Source organism: Molothrus ater, chromosome 6 (assembly GCF_012460135.2).
Source record: "Molothrus ater isolate BHLD 08-10-18 breed brown headed cowbird chromosome 6, BPBGC_Mater_1.1, whole genome shotgun sequence".
NCBI lineage: Eukaryota > Metazoa > Chordata > Aves > Passeriformes > Icteridae > Molothrus > Molothrus ater.
In genome coordinates, this window is record NC_050483.2 from 60,245,866 (window position 1) to 60,261,147 (window position 15,282).

The 15,282-nt window shown below is 46.2% G+C and overlaps 1 protein-coding gene across 1 annotated transcript; it reads right to left on the minus strand.

Moving 5' to 3' along the window:
• Positions 1-2,147: 2,147 nt before the first annotated feature.
• On the minus strand, positions 2,148-12,524 carry PSMC6 (proteasome 26S subunit, ATPase 6). Its single transcript, XM_036384497.2, has 14 exons — positions 12,404-12,524; positions 11,486-11,565; positions 11,254-11,293; positions 10,861-10,913; positions 8,913-8,980; positions 8,415-8,529; positions 7,809-7,896; positions 7,016-7,077; positions 6,814-6,937; positions 6,626-6,687; positions 5,551-5,671; positions 5,380-5,460; positions 3,179-3,250; positions 2,148-2,648 (listed from the first exon to the last, which is right to left on the minus strand). The coding sequence occupies exons 1-14, from the start codon at positions 12,486-12,488 to the stop codon at positions 2,530-2,532; spliced, it is 1,170 nt and encodes a 389-aa protein (XP_036240390.1). The 5' UTR covers positions 12,489-12,524; the 3' UTR covers positions 2,148-2,529.
• Between the last annotated feature and the right edge of the window lie 2,758 nt (positions 12,525-15,282).

Genomic DNA, 15,282 nt, shown 5'->3' on the forward strand with positions numbered 1-15,282 from the left:
TCTGGGCTGGGGACAAGCTGGGGATCGGTCACAGAAGGGACTCGATGATCCCAGAGCTCTCTTCCAATGAGCTCTGAATGACTCTGGGATCTCCAGTCTTCTCCTCTTGGTGTAAACGATGCCCTCAGACACCTCAGTGTTGGAGCAAGAACCTGTTTTTCTGCTTTTTGAGGTCTCATGCCCTGAGAATTCCAGGAGAGCTGGAGAGGGACTTGGGACAAGGGATGAAGGGACAGGAGCACGGAATGGCTCCCACTGCAGAGGGCAGGGATGGATTGGGAGATTGGGAATTCCCTGCTGTGAGGGCAGTGAGGCCCTGGCACAGGGTGCCCAGAGCAGCTGGGGCTGCCCCTGGATCCCTGGCAGTGCCCAAGGCCAGGCTGGACAGGGCTTGGAGCAGCCTGGGACAGTGGAAGGTGTCCCTGCCATGGCAGGGGGAGGGACTGGATGGTCCTTAAGCTCCTTTCCAACCCAAACCATTTTATGATTCTATGAGATTTCACTTTAAGCTGCACTTTTTCTTTCCTTTGCCTTTCAGTGAACCAAAATTCTACACTGGAATTTCTGAGGGAAGCTTAGACAAAGCAAGCAAACTCAATGGGTTGGTTCCTTAAATAAAATTGGAAGTGTCCTTTTGGAAATACTAGCACTGGAATTTTAGAGTCTCAATTTTTATTTCTAGTGCACCTTTCTGCTGTTTTTACTGAATAAAACTTTGAGAAACCTTCAACAATCACATTTCAGCAACCATTCCCTCAGCTAGAGGCTCAGCTCACTGTTCACATCACCATTCTGCTCAGAAATGGACTTTAATTTCATGTTCTCATTGTTCCAGGCACATGGGCTGTACGAGCTGCACTCAAAGGTTGTTAAAACTAAACCTGAGATTTGCATCTTTACATTCCTGACACAGCCACAACAAGGAGAAAGGTCTGTAACAGCCATAGAAACAGGGAAATATTGTTGTCTGCCCTGCTTTAACTGTTCTACATCTTACATCATCTGTTTGATCTGTGATGGGAAAGAAATAAAACTACAGCTGTTAAAATTGCCAGGGAGATGCTGTGTGTGTTTCCTGGGAAGTCAAGAGCTAATCTAATGTACTTGCCTGTCAGCTGAGCAGGCCCAGGATAATCCAATTAGGATAATTAGAAGTAGCCAGAAGTACAATTTAGTGCATTGCTGCTCCAGTCCCATATTCAGGTGAGCTGCACAGTGCAGTGGGTCTGTGTGCACCCCTCGGGGTGGAACTGCTTGGAAAATAAAAATAAAAGTAAAGCAGATGCCCTTAAAACCACCACCACCTTGTTTACTTCTTGTAATAAATAAACACCAGCTCAGGTAAATCCTATTTCCAGAATTCAGCAGCAAATGAGTGAGCCCAGGTGGGCAAAGAGGCCAAGGGCACCTGGCTTGTACCAGGTGTGGCCACAGGAGCAGGGCAGTGCCTGTCCCCTGTGCTGGCACTGCTGAGGCACCTCCAGCCTTGGGGACAGCTCTGGGCCCCTCAAGGGAAGGGAATGGAGCTGAGGAAGGGTCTGGAGCACCAGGAGGGGCTGAGGGAGCTGGGCAGGGGCTGCACAATCCCTGAGGGAGCTGGGCAGGGGCTGCAGAATCCCTGAGGGAGCTGGGCAGGGGCTGCAGAATCCCTGAGGGAGCCGGGCAGGGGCTGCAGAATCCCTGAGGGAGCTGGGCAGGGGCTGCAGAATCCCTGAGGGAGCTGGGCAGGGGCTGCAGAATCCCTGAGGGAGCTGGGCAGGGGCTGCAGAATCCCTGAGGGAGCTGGGCAGGGGCTCAGCCTGGAGCAAAGGAGGCTCAGGGGCCCTTGTGGCTCTGCACAGCTCCTGCCAGGAGGGCACAGCCGGGGGGGTCGGGCTCTGCTCCAGGGAACAGGGACAGGAGCAGAGGGAACGGCCTCAGGCTGGGCCAGGGCAGGTTTAGATTGGATATTAGGGAAAATTCCTTCATGGAAAGGATTTTTGTCCAGACCCCACCAGTCCCTTCTCTCTCCAAGGGTTAGGATGCCTCTGTTTGGTAGAGCAGGCGCAGGACTTCAATCCTTACACCAGAGAAAAGTTGCTCCTCCAACTCAGAAGATACAAAAATTCACCTCTCTGTGAGAGCTACACACAAAATCCACCAGGATAAACAGATTTAAACAGGTTTTATTCATAAACTGTTTGGGGAAAGGAGATTTACTGATATACAAAAAGTCAAGAAATGAACTGACTTTCTTCTGTTTGTGAATCCCTTCAGGCACGTTTATAAATTCCCACCATAATTGCTAAGAGAACAACACATCTCCACACATTTTTACTGAGCCTGGGCTGTAATGAACATTGCATTTCAGAATTGTACAGAAAACACACTCCTGTAGCCAACTTGCAACTAGCATTCCCAAAATTACTAGCTACATGCTACACAAACACCTTACAATGATAATCAAGAGGTACATTATTTCTCTCCTTTTTTTTTTATGCATAAACCCAGTAGGATGTGTACAATCAAATCACAAATTCTATGGTTAATTTACACAGGTTTGTAGTCAAGCTTGGACTCCAGCTTCTTGGAATCAGCCACTTTCCTGACAGCTTTCATGAAATCTTCCTGAACTACGAAGTCATGATCAGCACGGATCGCAAACATCCCTGCGAGGAGGAGTTAACAGTGTGAAGAGACACAAAATGAAGTTTCACTGAAATTCAAATGAAAACTGACCCAGGTTACACTACCTACATGACCTTCCCATGTCCTGGATGTTGGGAACAGGAGGGAATTCACCTTTCTGAACTAAGGGAGTACTAAAAAGAAAACTTGTTTAAACTCTGAGTGTGTATTTACTCAGCTTGCCCATGCAGGCAAACTCCAAGTGCACAAATTTTCATGTGAAAAAAGCATAAAATAACATCAACTCTGCAGGCACATGGGTACCAAGAGCCCTGAATTCTCTCCAAAAAGGAGAAAAATTGGTTGAATCCCTGTTTCTGGAATGTATCTGGTTCTAATGAGACAGTGGGACACATCAAGATCAGCCAACAAGTGGCTGGCTCAGATCAGCTCAAGTGAAATGTTCCAGCAGAACATTTCTGAGCTCCTGGGTTTAATCCACAGAGGAACAGCTCCAAGTTTCAGCATTATCCAAGATTTAGCACATCCAAATGAAGAGTTAAGGCATTACCTGCTTCAGTACAGACGTTTCTCAAGTCTGCTCCGTTGAAGCCATCTGAGAGCTTCACGATTGCTTCATAATCTGTTCACAAAACACCAGCACCCGTTAGGAATAAATCACCCTCCCCTTAGGGATGCCAATAAAGTGCACATCCAGCTACCAAACTTGGATTTCAGTGCAAACAGAGCTGCCCATTGGGCTGATAAATTAACTGGAATCAGCAGCTGTATCAGCCCTCCATTAAAACAGGAATGCGTGGCAGCCAAGAGCTCATGTTATGTAATTAAATCCCAAAGTTACCAACTTGTGGTTACAAGAATCAACATGAAGTGCAAGAGTTCCATCAAGGCAATGTTCTTATCACTGAAATGCTGTAAAAGCCCAGAAAACTTCTCTCCAAGTGGTCATAACTCAGTCCCTTTCTCTTCCAACAATCCATCTACTAAAGCCACTTAGTGTCTTAATATATTAGGCCTGATGTTTTATGCACATATATTTGCTAAAAGAGTGGCCATGGTTATAATTCAGTGGAAATCAATTTCTAAACCACTGCTGAGCCTCCAGCAAGTCCTGCTTTTTGCAAGGCTGCTTATTAAAATTATTAAGTCCCTGGAAAACTTTTCAGTTTCCCTTCTGTATAAAATTCAAAACATTTGAATTGAATGTTTTTATCTCAAGAATCCAAAAGCTCCTAAAGATGAGTAGTTTTTCAGCTGTATTTTAATTCCATGTAGTACAATGTCAAATAAAAAATTTATTTTCATAATTGGAAAGGTAAAAAATCCAAGTGAGGGGAATGAACAAGGCTGAACAGTGCAAGGTTTGTGAGTTTAGGGTTTTCAGCAGACATCAGGGTTGAAGCAGGAGAATCTCATGCTGGAACCTGAGCAAATCCTTATCTTTGGATTTTAATCCAATTTCCACCTCACCCTGCTGCTAAGTTCAGGCCTTCCTTTTGCAGTATCAAAGCTGAGCATCAGTCTTTCCACATCACCTGCAGGAATTTAGCAAGGACCTGACACCTCAGTTTGCTGAACAGCAGAAGGAATGATCCCACTGCAGTGCCAAAGACATGAGAAAAGGATGAAGGAGAATTCAGAATCCCATAATGGTTTGGGCTGGAAGAGACCTTCAAGACCATCTCCTTCCAACCCCTGCCATGGCCAGGGGCACCTTTCACTTTCTCCAAGCCTCAGCCAGCCTGGCCTGGAACACTTCCAGGGATGGAGCAGCCACAGCTTCTCTGGGAAAACTGAGCCAGGGCCTTACTGTCCTCACAGAGAAGAGTTTCCTCCCGCTATCCCATCTCTCCCTGCCCTCTGGCAGTAGGAATCCATTCCCCCTAGTGCTGTCACTCCATGCCTTGTAAGAAATTTCTCTCCAAGAACTTTACCTCAGGCTCATGATCTGCTCTGGAGCTCCTTCTCTCCTTAGCCTGCAGCCACGTGCAGGTTTAAGCCAGCAGTGCTGCTAAGAAAAGCAGTGGCCAGCCCTGGCCCTCCCCGAGCTCCCTCCTGCTGTCCCTGAGCTGAGCTGACTGGGATCAGCTCCAGGGGCTGCAGGAATCGCTGCTGTCAGCACACAGGGGTGGGGGAGCCACGGGGCCCTGCTGCGCTCCCAGGCAGCCAGAGCTGCTTTAAAGGCAAAGCCCAGCCCCAGCTTCCTCCAGGAGAGCTGCAGGAGTCACTGTGAGAGCAGGACTCTGGGCAGCTCAGAGTGACACAGACCTTAAATCAACTGTCCCCATTTCATCCTATTATTCTCCCCTTACACTCCTGAGAGAATGATCCACACCACTACCAGACAAGTTTTGCTTATGCCATCTCTAAACTCCAAGGTTTCTCCCTGATTTTTAAAGATTGTTGTTTTCAGACTCCTTCATGAGCAATATTTCTTTCATTGAGGGGTGAATGAAAACACTCTTTCCTTGCACTAAGCCATTCCATTAGAAACAGGAAACTGCCTGATGAGAACCTTGTTGCTTTTCCAGTTTCCAGCTGGGCTCAAGGGTTTATATTCAGTTTTCCTTTTCAAAGACTTAACAACAGTTTAATCAGGATGCATTTTAAAATAAAACAAGTAGAATTCCAAGAGGGGAAGTTGTGTGGGCAGTGTAAAGGTGGGAATACACTCAGAATCCCTGAACAACTCACCCTCTTCCCATCCCTACAAACAGCAGCAGGAATGACACCCAGGGAACTTCTACTTACCTATCTCACCATGTTTAGTGATAGGACCTGCGTGAATCTTCAAAATATCTAATCTGGCTTGTTCATTTGGTAGATCGATATCTAGAAAGAATTAGAGCTTCAATGAAAGCAGAAACCCACAATTCCCAGGGATTACATCCTCCTTGCAGCCACTGGGAAGCAGGAACTCACGGATTTTTCTATCCAGCCTTCCGGGCCGCAGCAGGGCAGGATCCAGGGTGTCAGGTCTGTTGGTAGCCATGATCATTTTAACTCTGTGCAGAGTGTCAAATCCATCCATCTGATTCAACAACTAACAGAGAACAGAATTTTGGTTTTCAACAACCCCAAATCTTCCCAGTCTGATTTGTTTTCCTGCCTAGGTATTCTTCCTCAAGATTAAAAGCTCTGAAGTAAAAAAAAAAAAAAAATCCTACAAGGCCTTGAGCTCCCTGAATATTCCATCCCAAGCAATGAAGAGCTTTGCCCAGAGAAAAGGACATTGAGCAAAGCTGAGCTCAAAACGTGAAACACTTGACTAAAACAATGAGGCAAAGAAAATACTGCAAGGACTGAAGGAGCCAATGGCTGCCTGACACATTTGGATTGTAGTGCACCAAGGCCAGGACATTCCAATTAGACTTGAAGAACAGCCTCAGGAATACTAATCCACACACAGGAAGGCATTTCATTGTGAACACTCAAAGCACTTGCTCTTTGATCACAGTGATTTAATTCTCTATGGAAGGCAGACACATTCTTTTGAACCAGGCAAACTGTTTGCAAACACAGGCTAAGGAAGGTTCCCATTAGCTTCAGAATTTCTAATTGTCACCAGTGGTTTTAATATTCTTTTCACACAACCCAGTTTATCAAAGCAATGAATACAGAAACAAAGAAATACAAGTGCTCCTCCTAGCTTTGAAAATCCAACTGCAACAGTTCAAAAATGTTACAGACTGTCTTTGGGACTAAAAGAGACAGAAAGGGGGGTTCTGCAAACCTTCAAACATGCAGGGAGCAGCAGTAAGCAAAAGAAAATATCCCAAATCATTTCAGCAATTTAGAAAGATTCAATTAGTCTCCACATTGAACTCATGGCTGAGTTACCAGGATGTGCAGCTGCCTTTTGTAAAAGCAGCACTGAGTTCACTTCTAGTTTATTAACCCAGAAAAGGTTCTGCAAAGCCAGATCCCAGGTAACAATTCACAGCTGTACTATTATTTAATGTGGCTGTGCAGGCCACAGTCAGGAATTGACACTCACCTCCATCAGAGTCCTCTGAATTTCTCTATCAGCTGACGTGCCTTCGGAAAAGCGGCGCCCACCTGCAGCACACCAAACCCATCAGTTCTGCTATTTGATTTCTGCCTTTTAAACGGGGGGAATTGGCTTTACAGCTGACTCCAGCCTTAAAAGGAGAGCCCAGCCACCCCCCAGGCCAGGAGCCTTACCAATAGCATCGATCTCATCCATGAAAATGATGCAGGGCTGGTGATCTCTGGCATAATTGAACATCTCTCGGATGAGCCGAGCGCTCTCGCCGATGTATTTGTCCACTATGGAACTGGACACCACCTTGGGAAGGACACAGGAGGATGAGGAGGCTGGAGAGCAAACAGAGCCCAGAGGTGTGGGGGCAGTGCCATTACACACCTTGAGGAAGTTGCAATCCAGCTGGCTGGCAACTGCTCTGGCCAAAAGGGTTTTTCCTGTGCCTGGATAGACAAGAGATTGAAGCTGTTTAATTACTGACTCAACAATGCCTGCCAGTGACTTGGGAATGAGAGAAAAAAGGGAAAGGGGAGGAAAAGGGAAAGGGGAGGAAAAGGGAAAGGGGAGGAAAAGGGAAAGGGGAGGAAAAGGGAAAGGGGAGGAAAAGGGAAAGGGGAGGAAAAGGGAAAGGGGAGGAAAAGGGAAAGGGGAGGAAAAGGGAAAGGGGAGGAAAAGGGAAAGGAAGAGGGAGAAAAATAAGAAAGGAAAAGAAAAAGAAAAAATGGAAAGGAAAACAAAAAAAAAAAAAAAAAAAGAAAAAAGGGGAAAGAAAAAAAGGGAAAGGAAAAACCAAAGATGAGATGAGAGAAAGGAGAAAGACGAGAGAGAGACGAGAGAGAGACGAGAGAGAGACGAGAGAGAGACGAGAGAGAGACGAGAGAGAGACGAGAGAGAGACGAGAGAGAGACGAGAGAGAGACAGAAGAGACAGAAGAGACAGAAGAGACAGAAGAGACAGAAGAGACAGAAGAGACAGAAGAGACAGAAGAGACAGAAGAGACAGAGGAAAGGAAAAAGAAAAAAAGAGAAAGGAAAAAGAGAAGACAGAAAATAGAAAAATGAAAAAGAAAAAAGGAAAGGAAAAAATAAAAAGGGAAAGAAGGAAAACCAAAGAAGGCTCTTGCCACAGTCTGAAAACAACAAGCAAGCACTTGTTGCCCTTTGCAGAGACTCACCAGGGGGGCCGTAGAGCAGGCAGCCTTTGGGAGGGATAATTCCCACACGCTGGAATAATTCTGGGTTTGTCAGGGGCAGTTCAATGACCTGTGAAGGGACACACAGCAACCTGAGCTCTGAGTTTTAAACAGTTAATGATGCACATGCCAGCCTGTTTTTCATCTAGCTGCATTATTTATTGGCAGCATTTTTGTGTGAGAAACAGTTTAATAAGAAAATGTGAAAGATCTTATGGATCAATTCACTCCCTTGCCTTGGCTCTGCAATTGCTGCTTCTCTCAATGCTCTTGCTCAAATCACATCCCTACTGTCCTAATTTCATTTCCCAGAGCAATCCTGATAGTTTTTGAGCAAAATTCCTGTCTGCTTTGCTGGCCCTGCCACTTGAACTTCAAGGCACTCCCACAGCCTAAAGGGTCCTGGATCCTTTAAACCCTCCTCTCTAAAGGATCATCTTCATTTTAATCCCAGTCCAAACACTTCAAATGACACATGAAAAGCACTGATCTGAGAGGATCCTTGAACAGCCCCAAGGTGGTTTTGGCCTGCAAAGCTTCACTGAGAGCATGGATCAGGATCTGATGGGGGTTTGAGGCACTGGGTACCTCCCGTAACTCTCGGATTTGTTCCGACAGGCCTCCGATCTCAGAGTAGGAAACATCTCCTGGGTCCTCATGGGACATGTTATAAACCAGTGGATCCACTTCCCTGGGCAGGTATCTGGAAAACAAGAGGTAAGAGGAGATATTTTTATTGTGTAGACACATTTATAAATTCATAAAGTTATTCCCACAAATTGTACAGCAATATGAACATTATTTCTTCTCTTCCCACCTCACGTGCTGAAAAACCAGAAAAAACCCCAAACCTAGCAAACCTTTAAAAGTTATAAAACACAGCTTAAAATATGGCTAAAAATACAGTAATTATTTTTCTAAAGAAAAACCAATTTCTTTTTAAATCATATAAAACAGATCCACAAGTCTTCCCTCAAAATAACTGTCCCTACTTAAGCGTTGCTTTGCAGAAAATGTTTACAAAACATTGCAGAAGGGATTATTCAAGCCTTTGTGTAATGTTTGACAAAAAGAGCAGAATCCTACCTCATAATAGTCAGAGTGGTCATGTCCAGAGCAACTCTTGTCCCTGGCTTCAGCTTACTCTTGTCAAGCTAGTCCCAAAAAAAGGAATGCTGTTAGAACCCCACTCCAACACAATCCCTGATTTTAGCCAAAATCTTCACTGCAATTTGCACTCCTTGCTCCATCACACACAAGAAAAACCAAGGCTACAGAGTGACACACCAAGCAGTCATTAACTTACCTCCACCTCTTTTAAAACAAAGACTGTTTTCTAGTCCATCATTAATTTTTAATTTTACTGCTGTCAATCTGACTGCAGCAGTGGGATCTAATCCTGCCCTCTGCTCCACACAGGAACAGCTGTTTCAGAATAACTAAAGAACCCTCACAAAAACTTCAACATTTTCCTGTGCCATTACTTCTCCTCTTTGAAGTCAGCTGTTCAATTATTATCTTTCACCTTGGATGCCTCCTCTCCTGCCTCAGCAGTTTTTGTCTGCTCATTCCATCTTTATGGGATCTTTCAACACATTCCAGTACACTCTACTCAATTTTGCTGGAATTAAAAGAGGATTTTGACAACCCTTTTCCAGCACTGCTGGAAGTTTCCCATTGTCCCTGCTGGAAAACGTGTATAATTTATAAGGTCCCCTGCCACGTGGGTCCTTGACCCTCTGGAAGGGTTTAGGATCAAGTTGTCCCCCCTCTCTTACTGCAGTCACTACTAAGGTCCCTTTCCAGCTTCCTTATCCAAAGAACTTTACAACACCTTGGAACTCTCTCAGATTCAACTCTGCCCAACAGACGGAAATTGTTTTGCAGTGAGAAGAAAACAAAGAGAAACCACTTGACCTTCTCAGCTAATGCACTTGAGATAGGGAAGTGATTTTTGCTCCCATTTAAACAGCCTTGCTCTCCTCCCTCCTGAGCAGCAGCAGCTCAGCCAGGAGGGCTTTGATCAAAAACTCGTCCTTCTAGTCCAGGAGAAATTGTTTGTCTTTGATATTTTGACATTTTGAAAACAATCAAGGTTTTTTTTTTTTTGGTTTTTTTTTGTTTGTTTTTTTTTTTGTTTTTTTATTTTTATTTGAGCCTCTGGTAGCAAATCAAGGATCTTTTAAGATAAAAGAGTGTTTTTAGTGAAGAATAAACCCCAAAGTGCTGGTTCATCCAAGGACAACCAATCCCTTAGGATTCAGCTCTGTTTCAACACAGAACATCAAGATTACCTCACATGCCCCAGAGTGGAATTAAGTTTACTTATGTCCCAAAATTCTGCAATGAACATCAGTTTCTCTCCAGAAAGAGGAAAAAAAAAAAAATATGGATAAAGATAATGGCTTTAGACAGACAGAGAGTAGGTTTAGATGGGATTTTCGGAAGGAATTCCTGGCTGGGATGGTGGGGAGGCCCTGGCACAGGGTGCCCAGAGCAGCTGTGGCTGCCCCTGGATCCCTGGCAGTGCCCAAGGCCAGGCTGGACTGGGGCTTGGAGCAGCCTGAGATGGTGTAAGGTGTCCATGCCATGGCAGAGCTGGAATGGGATGAACTTTGGTCTCTTCCAACCCAAACTATTCCATGATTAAGATATATGGTAAAATAATATTAAATCTAAAACTCAGCAGCATGACAGCAACAGTCACAGCACAGCAACTGTGAAATTACACAATCAGTTTTCATAATAATTAATTTTCAGAGAGTCCAAAATCAGGCAAAAGGACAGAGTTTTGACTCAATAAAAATCATAAAACACATGCAAGGTCCTGGGAATGCTGTGGATTATTTTGTCTCCACCAGAAAGTTTCACTGCTACCACTACAAAGGGAGAGGGGAGCAGATACCAGTGTAAAACAGTGGTGTGCACATTAAAGAAGGAAAAACCTCTCCACTGAGGACCCAGTGGATGAAAAACAATGCTAATATTCCACAGGAAAGCAAATTTTAAATGAATATTCACAGAGATCAATTACCTGACGGCGACAGCCAACCACGTATCTTGGTCCATTTGTGGCCTTCACAATGACTGGAGAAAGAAAATTAGAGAAAAAAACCAAATTTACTCAATTTACCCTCTGAGCTGTGATTCTAAATTATCCAGATTGTTTTTTGCCAATAATCTGATCACCAACACTTTAATTCTTTACTTCTCCATAATTTTAACAAGATTTAAAATTTAAAAGCTTATTATTTTGTGGCTGCCCCATCCCTGGAAGTGTTCCGTGCCAGGCTGGACAGGACTTGGAGCAGCCTGGGATAGTGGGAGGTTGGAATGAGATGTTCTTTAAGGTCTCTTCCAACCCAAACCATCCCATGGTTCCATGATTTTCACAATCTCAGAAAATATAAGAATTCAGTGTACTCACACTTCTCCTCTGTCAGCTGTTTAAGAACCTCACCAACAATCTGTAAGAGAGGAAATACAGCATCAGCCTCAAGAGAAATTAACATTGCAGGACTCAGACACCCTGTAGCCATCCCCAACTCATCAGTTTTACCTGGACTGTTCCCACTTTCTCTTTCTTGATGCTAAAAATGGATGTAAAGGTTACTTCAACAGGCAGCACAGGCTGCCAACACCTTGTTTGCCTCACGTACCTGCCCAACGCTCTGCAAGGCCTTGAGATCATTTTCTGACTTCTCATACTGCTTGGTGAGCTCTTTCAGCTGCTCCCTTACTAGAAGAGGAAAGAAACACAGGATTTTGGTAACCTTCAACCCCACAAGAGCACGGGACCAGACCCTTTTCCAGCAGCAAAGCTGCAGGCAGAGTGAGACTGGGAAAGCAGTAAGGACCCTTGAGCTAATGTGGAGAAAGGAATGGAGCTGGGGAAGGGGCTGGAACCCCAGGAGAGGCTGAGGGAGCTGAGAAAGGGGCTGGAGAATCCCTGAGGGAGCTGGGCAGGGGCTCAGCCTGGAGCAAAGGAGGCTCAGGGGCCCTTGTGGCTCTGCACAGCTCCTGCCAGGAGGGAACAGCCGGGGGGAATCGGGCTCTGCTCCAGGGAACAGGGACAGGACAAGGAGAAACAGCCACAAGCTGCACCAGGGTAAGTTTAAATTGGATATTTGTAAGAGTCCGTGTCTATTTAGTGCAATACAACAGATATTAGGGAAAAATTCTTCCCGGAAAGGGCGGTCAGTCACTGGGGAAAGGCTGCCTAGGAAGACAGCGGAGTCTCCATCCCTGGAAGTGCCCAAGGAACGGCTGGACGTGGCACTCAGTGCTCTGGTCCATTGACAAGGTGGTGACAGCCACAGGCGGATGTCGCTGATCCCAGAGATCTTTCCAAACCGAGATGACTCCGTGATTCTGTGACCCTCCGGAGCTCTCCCAAGGGTACCGGGACCCAGCGGCGGCGCCGGCAGCGCCCAGCCCCGTCCGCCCCCCGGGGCCCGGCCAGGCCCATGACGAAGCGCGGGCAGCGCCGCGGCCGCCGCGCTCCCTCTCGGCGCCCCGCGGGGGTCTCAGAGACGCCCACCCGCCATCCCCTCAGGGCCCGCCGTGCCCGCGCTCACACTCCTTGAGGCGGCCGTCGATCTCCTTGTGCTCCAGCAGCTTCTTGCGGTAATCCTGCAGCGCCTTGTCCCTGGGGTCCGCCATGATGAGCAGCCGCCGCTCATAGGGAATGCCGGGAAGGGCCATGGCGGCGGCGCCGGCCCTCAGCGCCGCGCAGCGCCCCCTGCCGCCGCGGAGGACTGCGGCTGTCGCGACAGGCGGCCGCTGTCGTGAGGGGCCGCGAGTGTCACGAGCATCGGCTGCGATGGGCACGGGCTGTGCCAGGCTCAGAGCGTGGGTTCAAGGGCGGCCGCGGAGTGGGGGTAGAGGAGGTGCGGGGAGACCTCATGGAGCTCCAGGAATGGTTTGGGTTGGAAGGGACCCTAAAGGTCATCCCATTTCCTGCTGGGGGCAGTTTGTGGGACGTTCCTGATAAAAACGAGAGCAGGCTCCCGGTACTAAAGTGCTTTTAGTATTTATTATAAGAAAAGGAAGCCCTGAAGCAAGGGGACCCGCGGGCCGGGCAGGAGCGATCCCTCAAGGATGGAGCAGCGCCGGCTCTGGGGCTGCTCAGCAGCGATGGCCCTGATGGAGCAGCACAATTCACTGTGTCAGAAGCTCCTTTTTATCCTGTTTTTTGGTCCCTTTGGATTGGTTTCTTTTTGGATCCTTCATTTCCATGAAGGTTTAAGGCACTTGATTGGCCCATCACAGTTCTGTCCAGGCTGGATGGTTTCGCTTGGGGGCTGGTGCACTTCACTGAGGTGTGTTATGGTACCTGGAGTACCTTATTTCTCATAACTACCCTTTTAACCCCTTCTACAATATAATAACCAAAGGAACAGTACATGCTTAACCATCTATCAACTATTTAACAACAGTTTCCAGGCTATTTTTAACAATTCCCAAGGCAGACCAACAGCTGCTGTGGTCTGGAAAATCCCACAGAGCCTCACTGGGGGTATCAGAGCAGGACAGGGCAGGCAGAGGCCAGGCTGAGAGGGCAATGGCCAGCAGAGCAAGGAGGGATGAGCAAGAGCTGAGCTCTGCAGAGAATAAAGTGACCAATGTCAGCACTGCCAGCTGGGAATGAGGGCTGGGAGGGACAAAAAGTCACCTTTGTCCATCTGGGCAAGATAATGGTCTGAGAAAAGCTAAAAGCTATCTCCTGTCACAGAATCATGGAATGGTTTGGGATGGAAGGGACCTTAAATCCCATCTCATCCTACCCCCTGCGATGGGCAGGGACAACTTCCACCATCCCAGGTTGTTCCAAGCCCTGTCCAGCCTGGCCTTGGGCACTTCAGGGATTCAGAGGCAGCCACAGCTGCTCTGGGCACCCCGTGCCAGGGCCTGCCCACCCTCACAGCCAAGAATTCCTTCCTAAAATCCCATCCATCCCTGCCCTCTGGCAAGGGGAAACCAAGAAAAACATTGGGGTTTCATTCCCATCCCCATGGCTCTGCAAGGGCCCTGAGTCACAGAGCAGCTGCTCCCCAAATCCTGCTTTACCCCTGGAGCTCATCCCAAATGGTGTGCCAGGGAAGGCTGGTGGTGCCATGGAAGGGCTGTTGGCTGGTCAGTGCCAGGCAGGGATCAGACACCTTCTCCTCACGCTCTGCCTCAGAGTGGAGCTACTCTGGGTGAAACCTGGAAGGTTTGGTGTCCTGGAATCCCAGACTGGGCTGGAAGGGACTTTAGATCCCATCTGATCCCACCCCCTGCCATGGCAGGGACACCTTCCACCATCCCAGGCTGCTCCAAGCCCTGTCCAGCCTGGCCTTGGACACTGCCAGGATGGGGCAGCCCACAAACTAATAAGCTTTTGTAATTTAAATCTGCTTAATGATTTTGAGGAGCAAAGAATTAAAGCATTGGTGATCAGATTATTGGCAGAAAAACACACTGGCTAAATCCAAACCACACCTCAGAAGATGAATGAAGTAAATTTGTTTTTTCTCTAATTTTTTCCCTCCAGTCACTGTGAAGGCAAAAAATGAACCATGATACAAATGGACCAAATGGTTGGCTGTCACTGTCAGGTAATTAATATGTGTGAATATTCATTAAAGTTGGCTTTGGTCTGGATTATTAGCATTGCTTTTCATCTTTAGTGGGGTGAAGTGTTTTTTTCTTCTGTAAAGTGAACATCCCTGTTTTATATTGGCACCTTCTCCTCTGTCCCTTGGTAGCTGTAAATTCCTGGTGGAGACAAAACAACCCACGACACAATGGGGACCTTGCATGTGCTTTATTATTTTTGCTAATAAAAATTTGGATCTGATCTTCATCTGTCAGCCCTTGGGGCTGGGGGTTGCACCCCAAATCCCCACTGTGTGACTATGAAAAATGACCAGATAATACTGGCTTTTGCATTTATGCATTAGATTTTGCATGTTGTTAGTGATTATAAGTAAATTATTGTTATTATTAAATTAATTTATTATTATTAAAATAAAAGAATTATTATAATTGGTTACAATATCAATTATAACTCTTTTTAGCTGCTTGTTAATATAATATAATCTCTATCAGTTTAAGTATGCACAAGTATTGCTCACAGAAACAGTTGTGAAATATAATATCTACGAATATAATAGAACAGAAATAGAATATCTATGTATCACTTATGGAAATAATGGTGAAATGAATGTATTGTTCTATATGTGAAAAGGCTTTTGTGTAACTAAAACCAGTGTAAGGCCATCCACTGATCAACCTGTCCAGGTGACAACCATGACACAAACCAGAGCAATTAGAGAGTACCATGTTAAATTTAATTTAATTTAATACTAAATCCTTATCAGAGAATGTGAACCAGCAGGATGGAGACAGAGAAGAAATAAAACACATTGACCTGACAGCCAGGGTGTCATGCAGATGACCCTGAGTGTGAAGA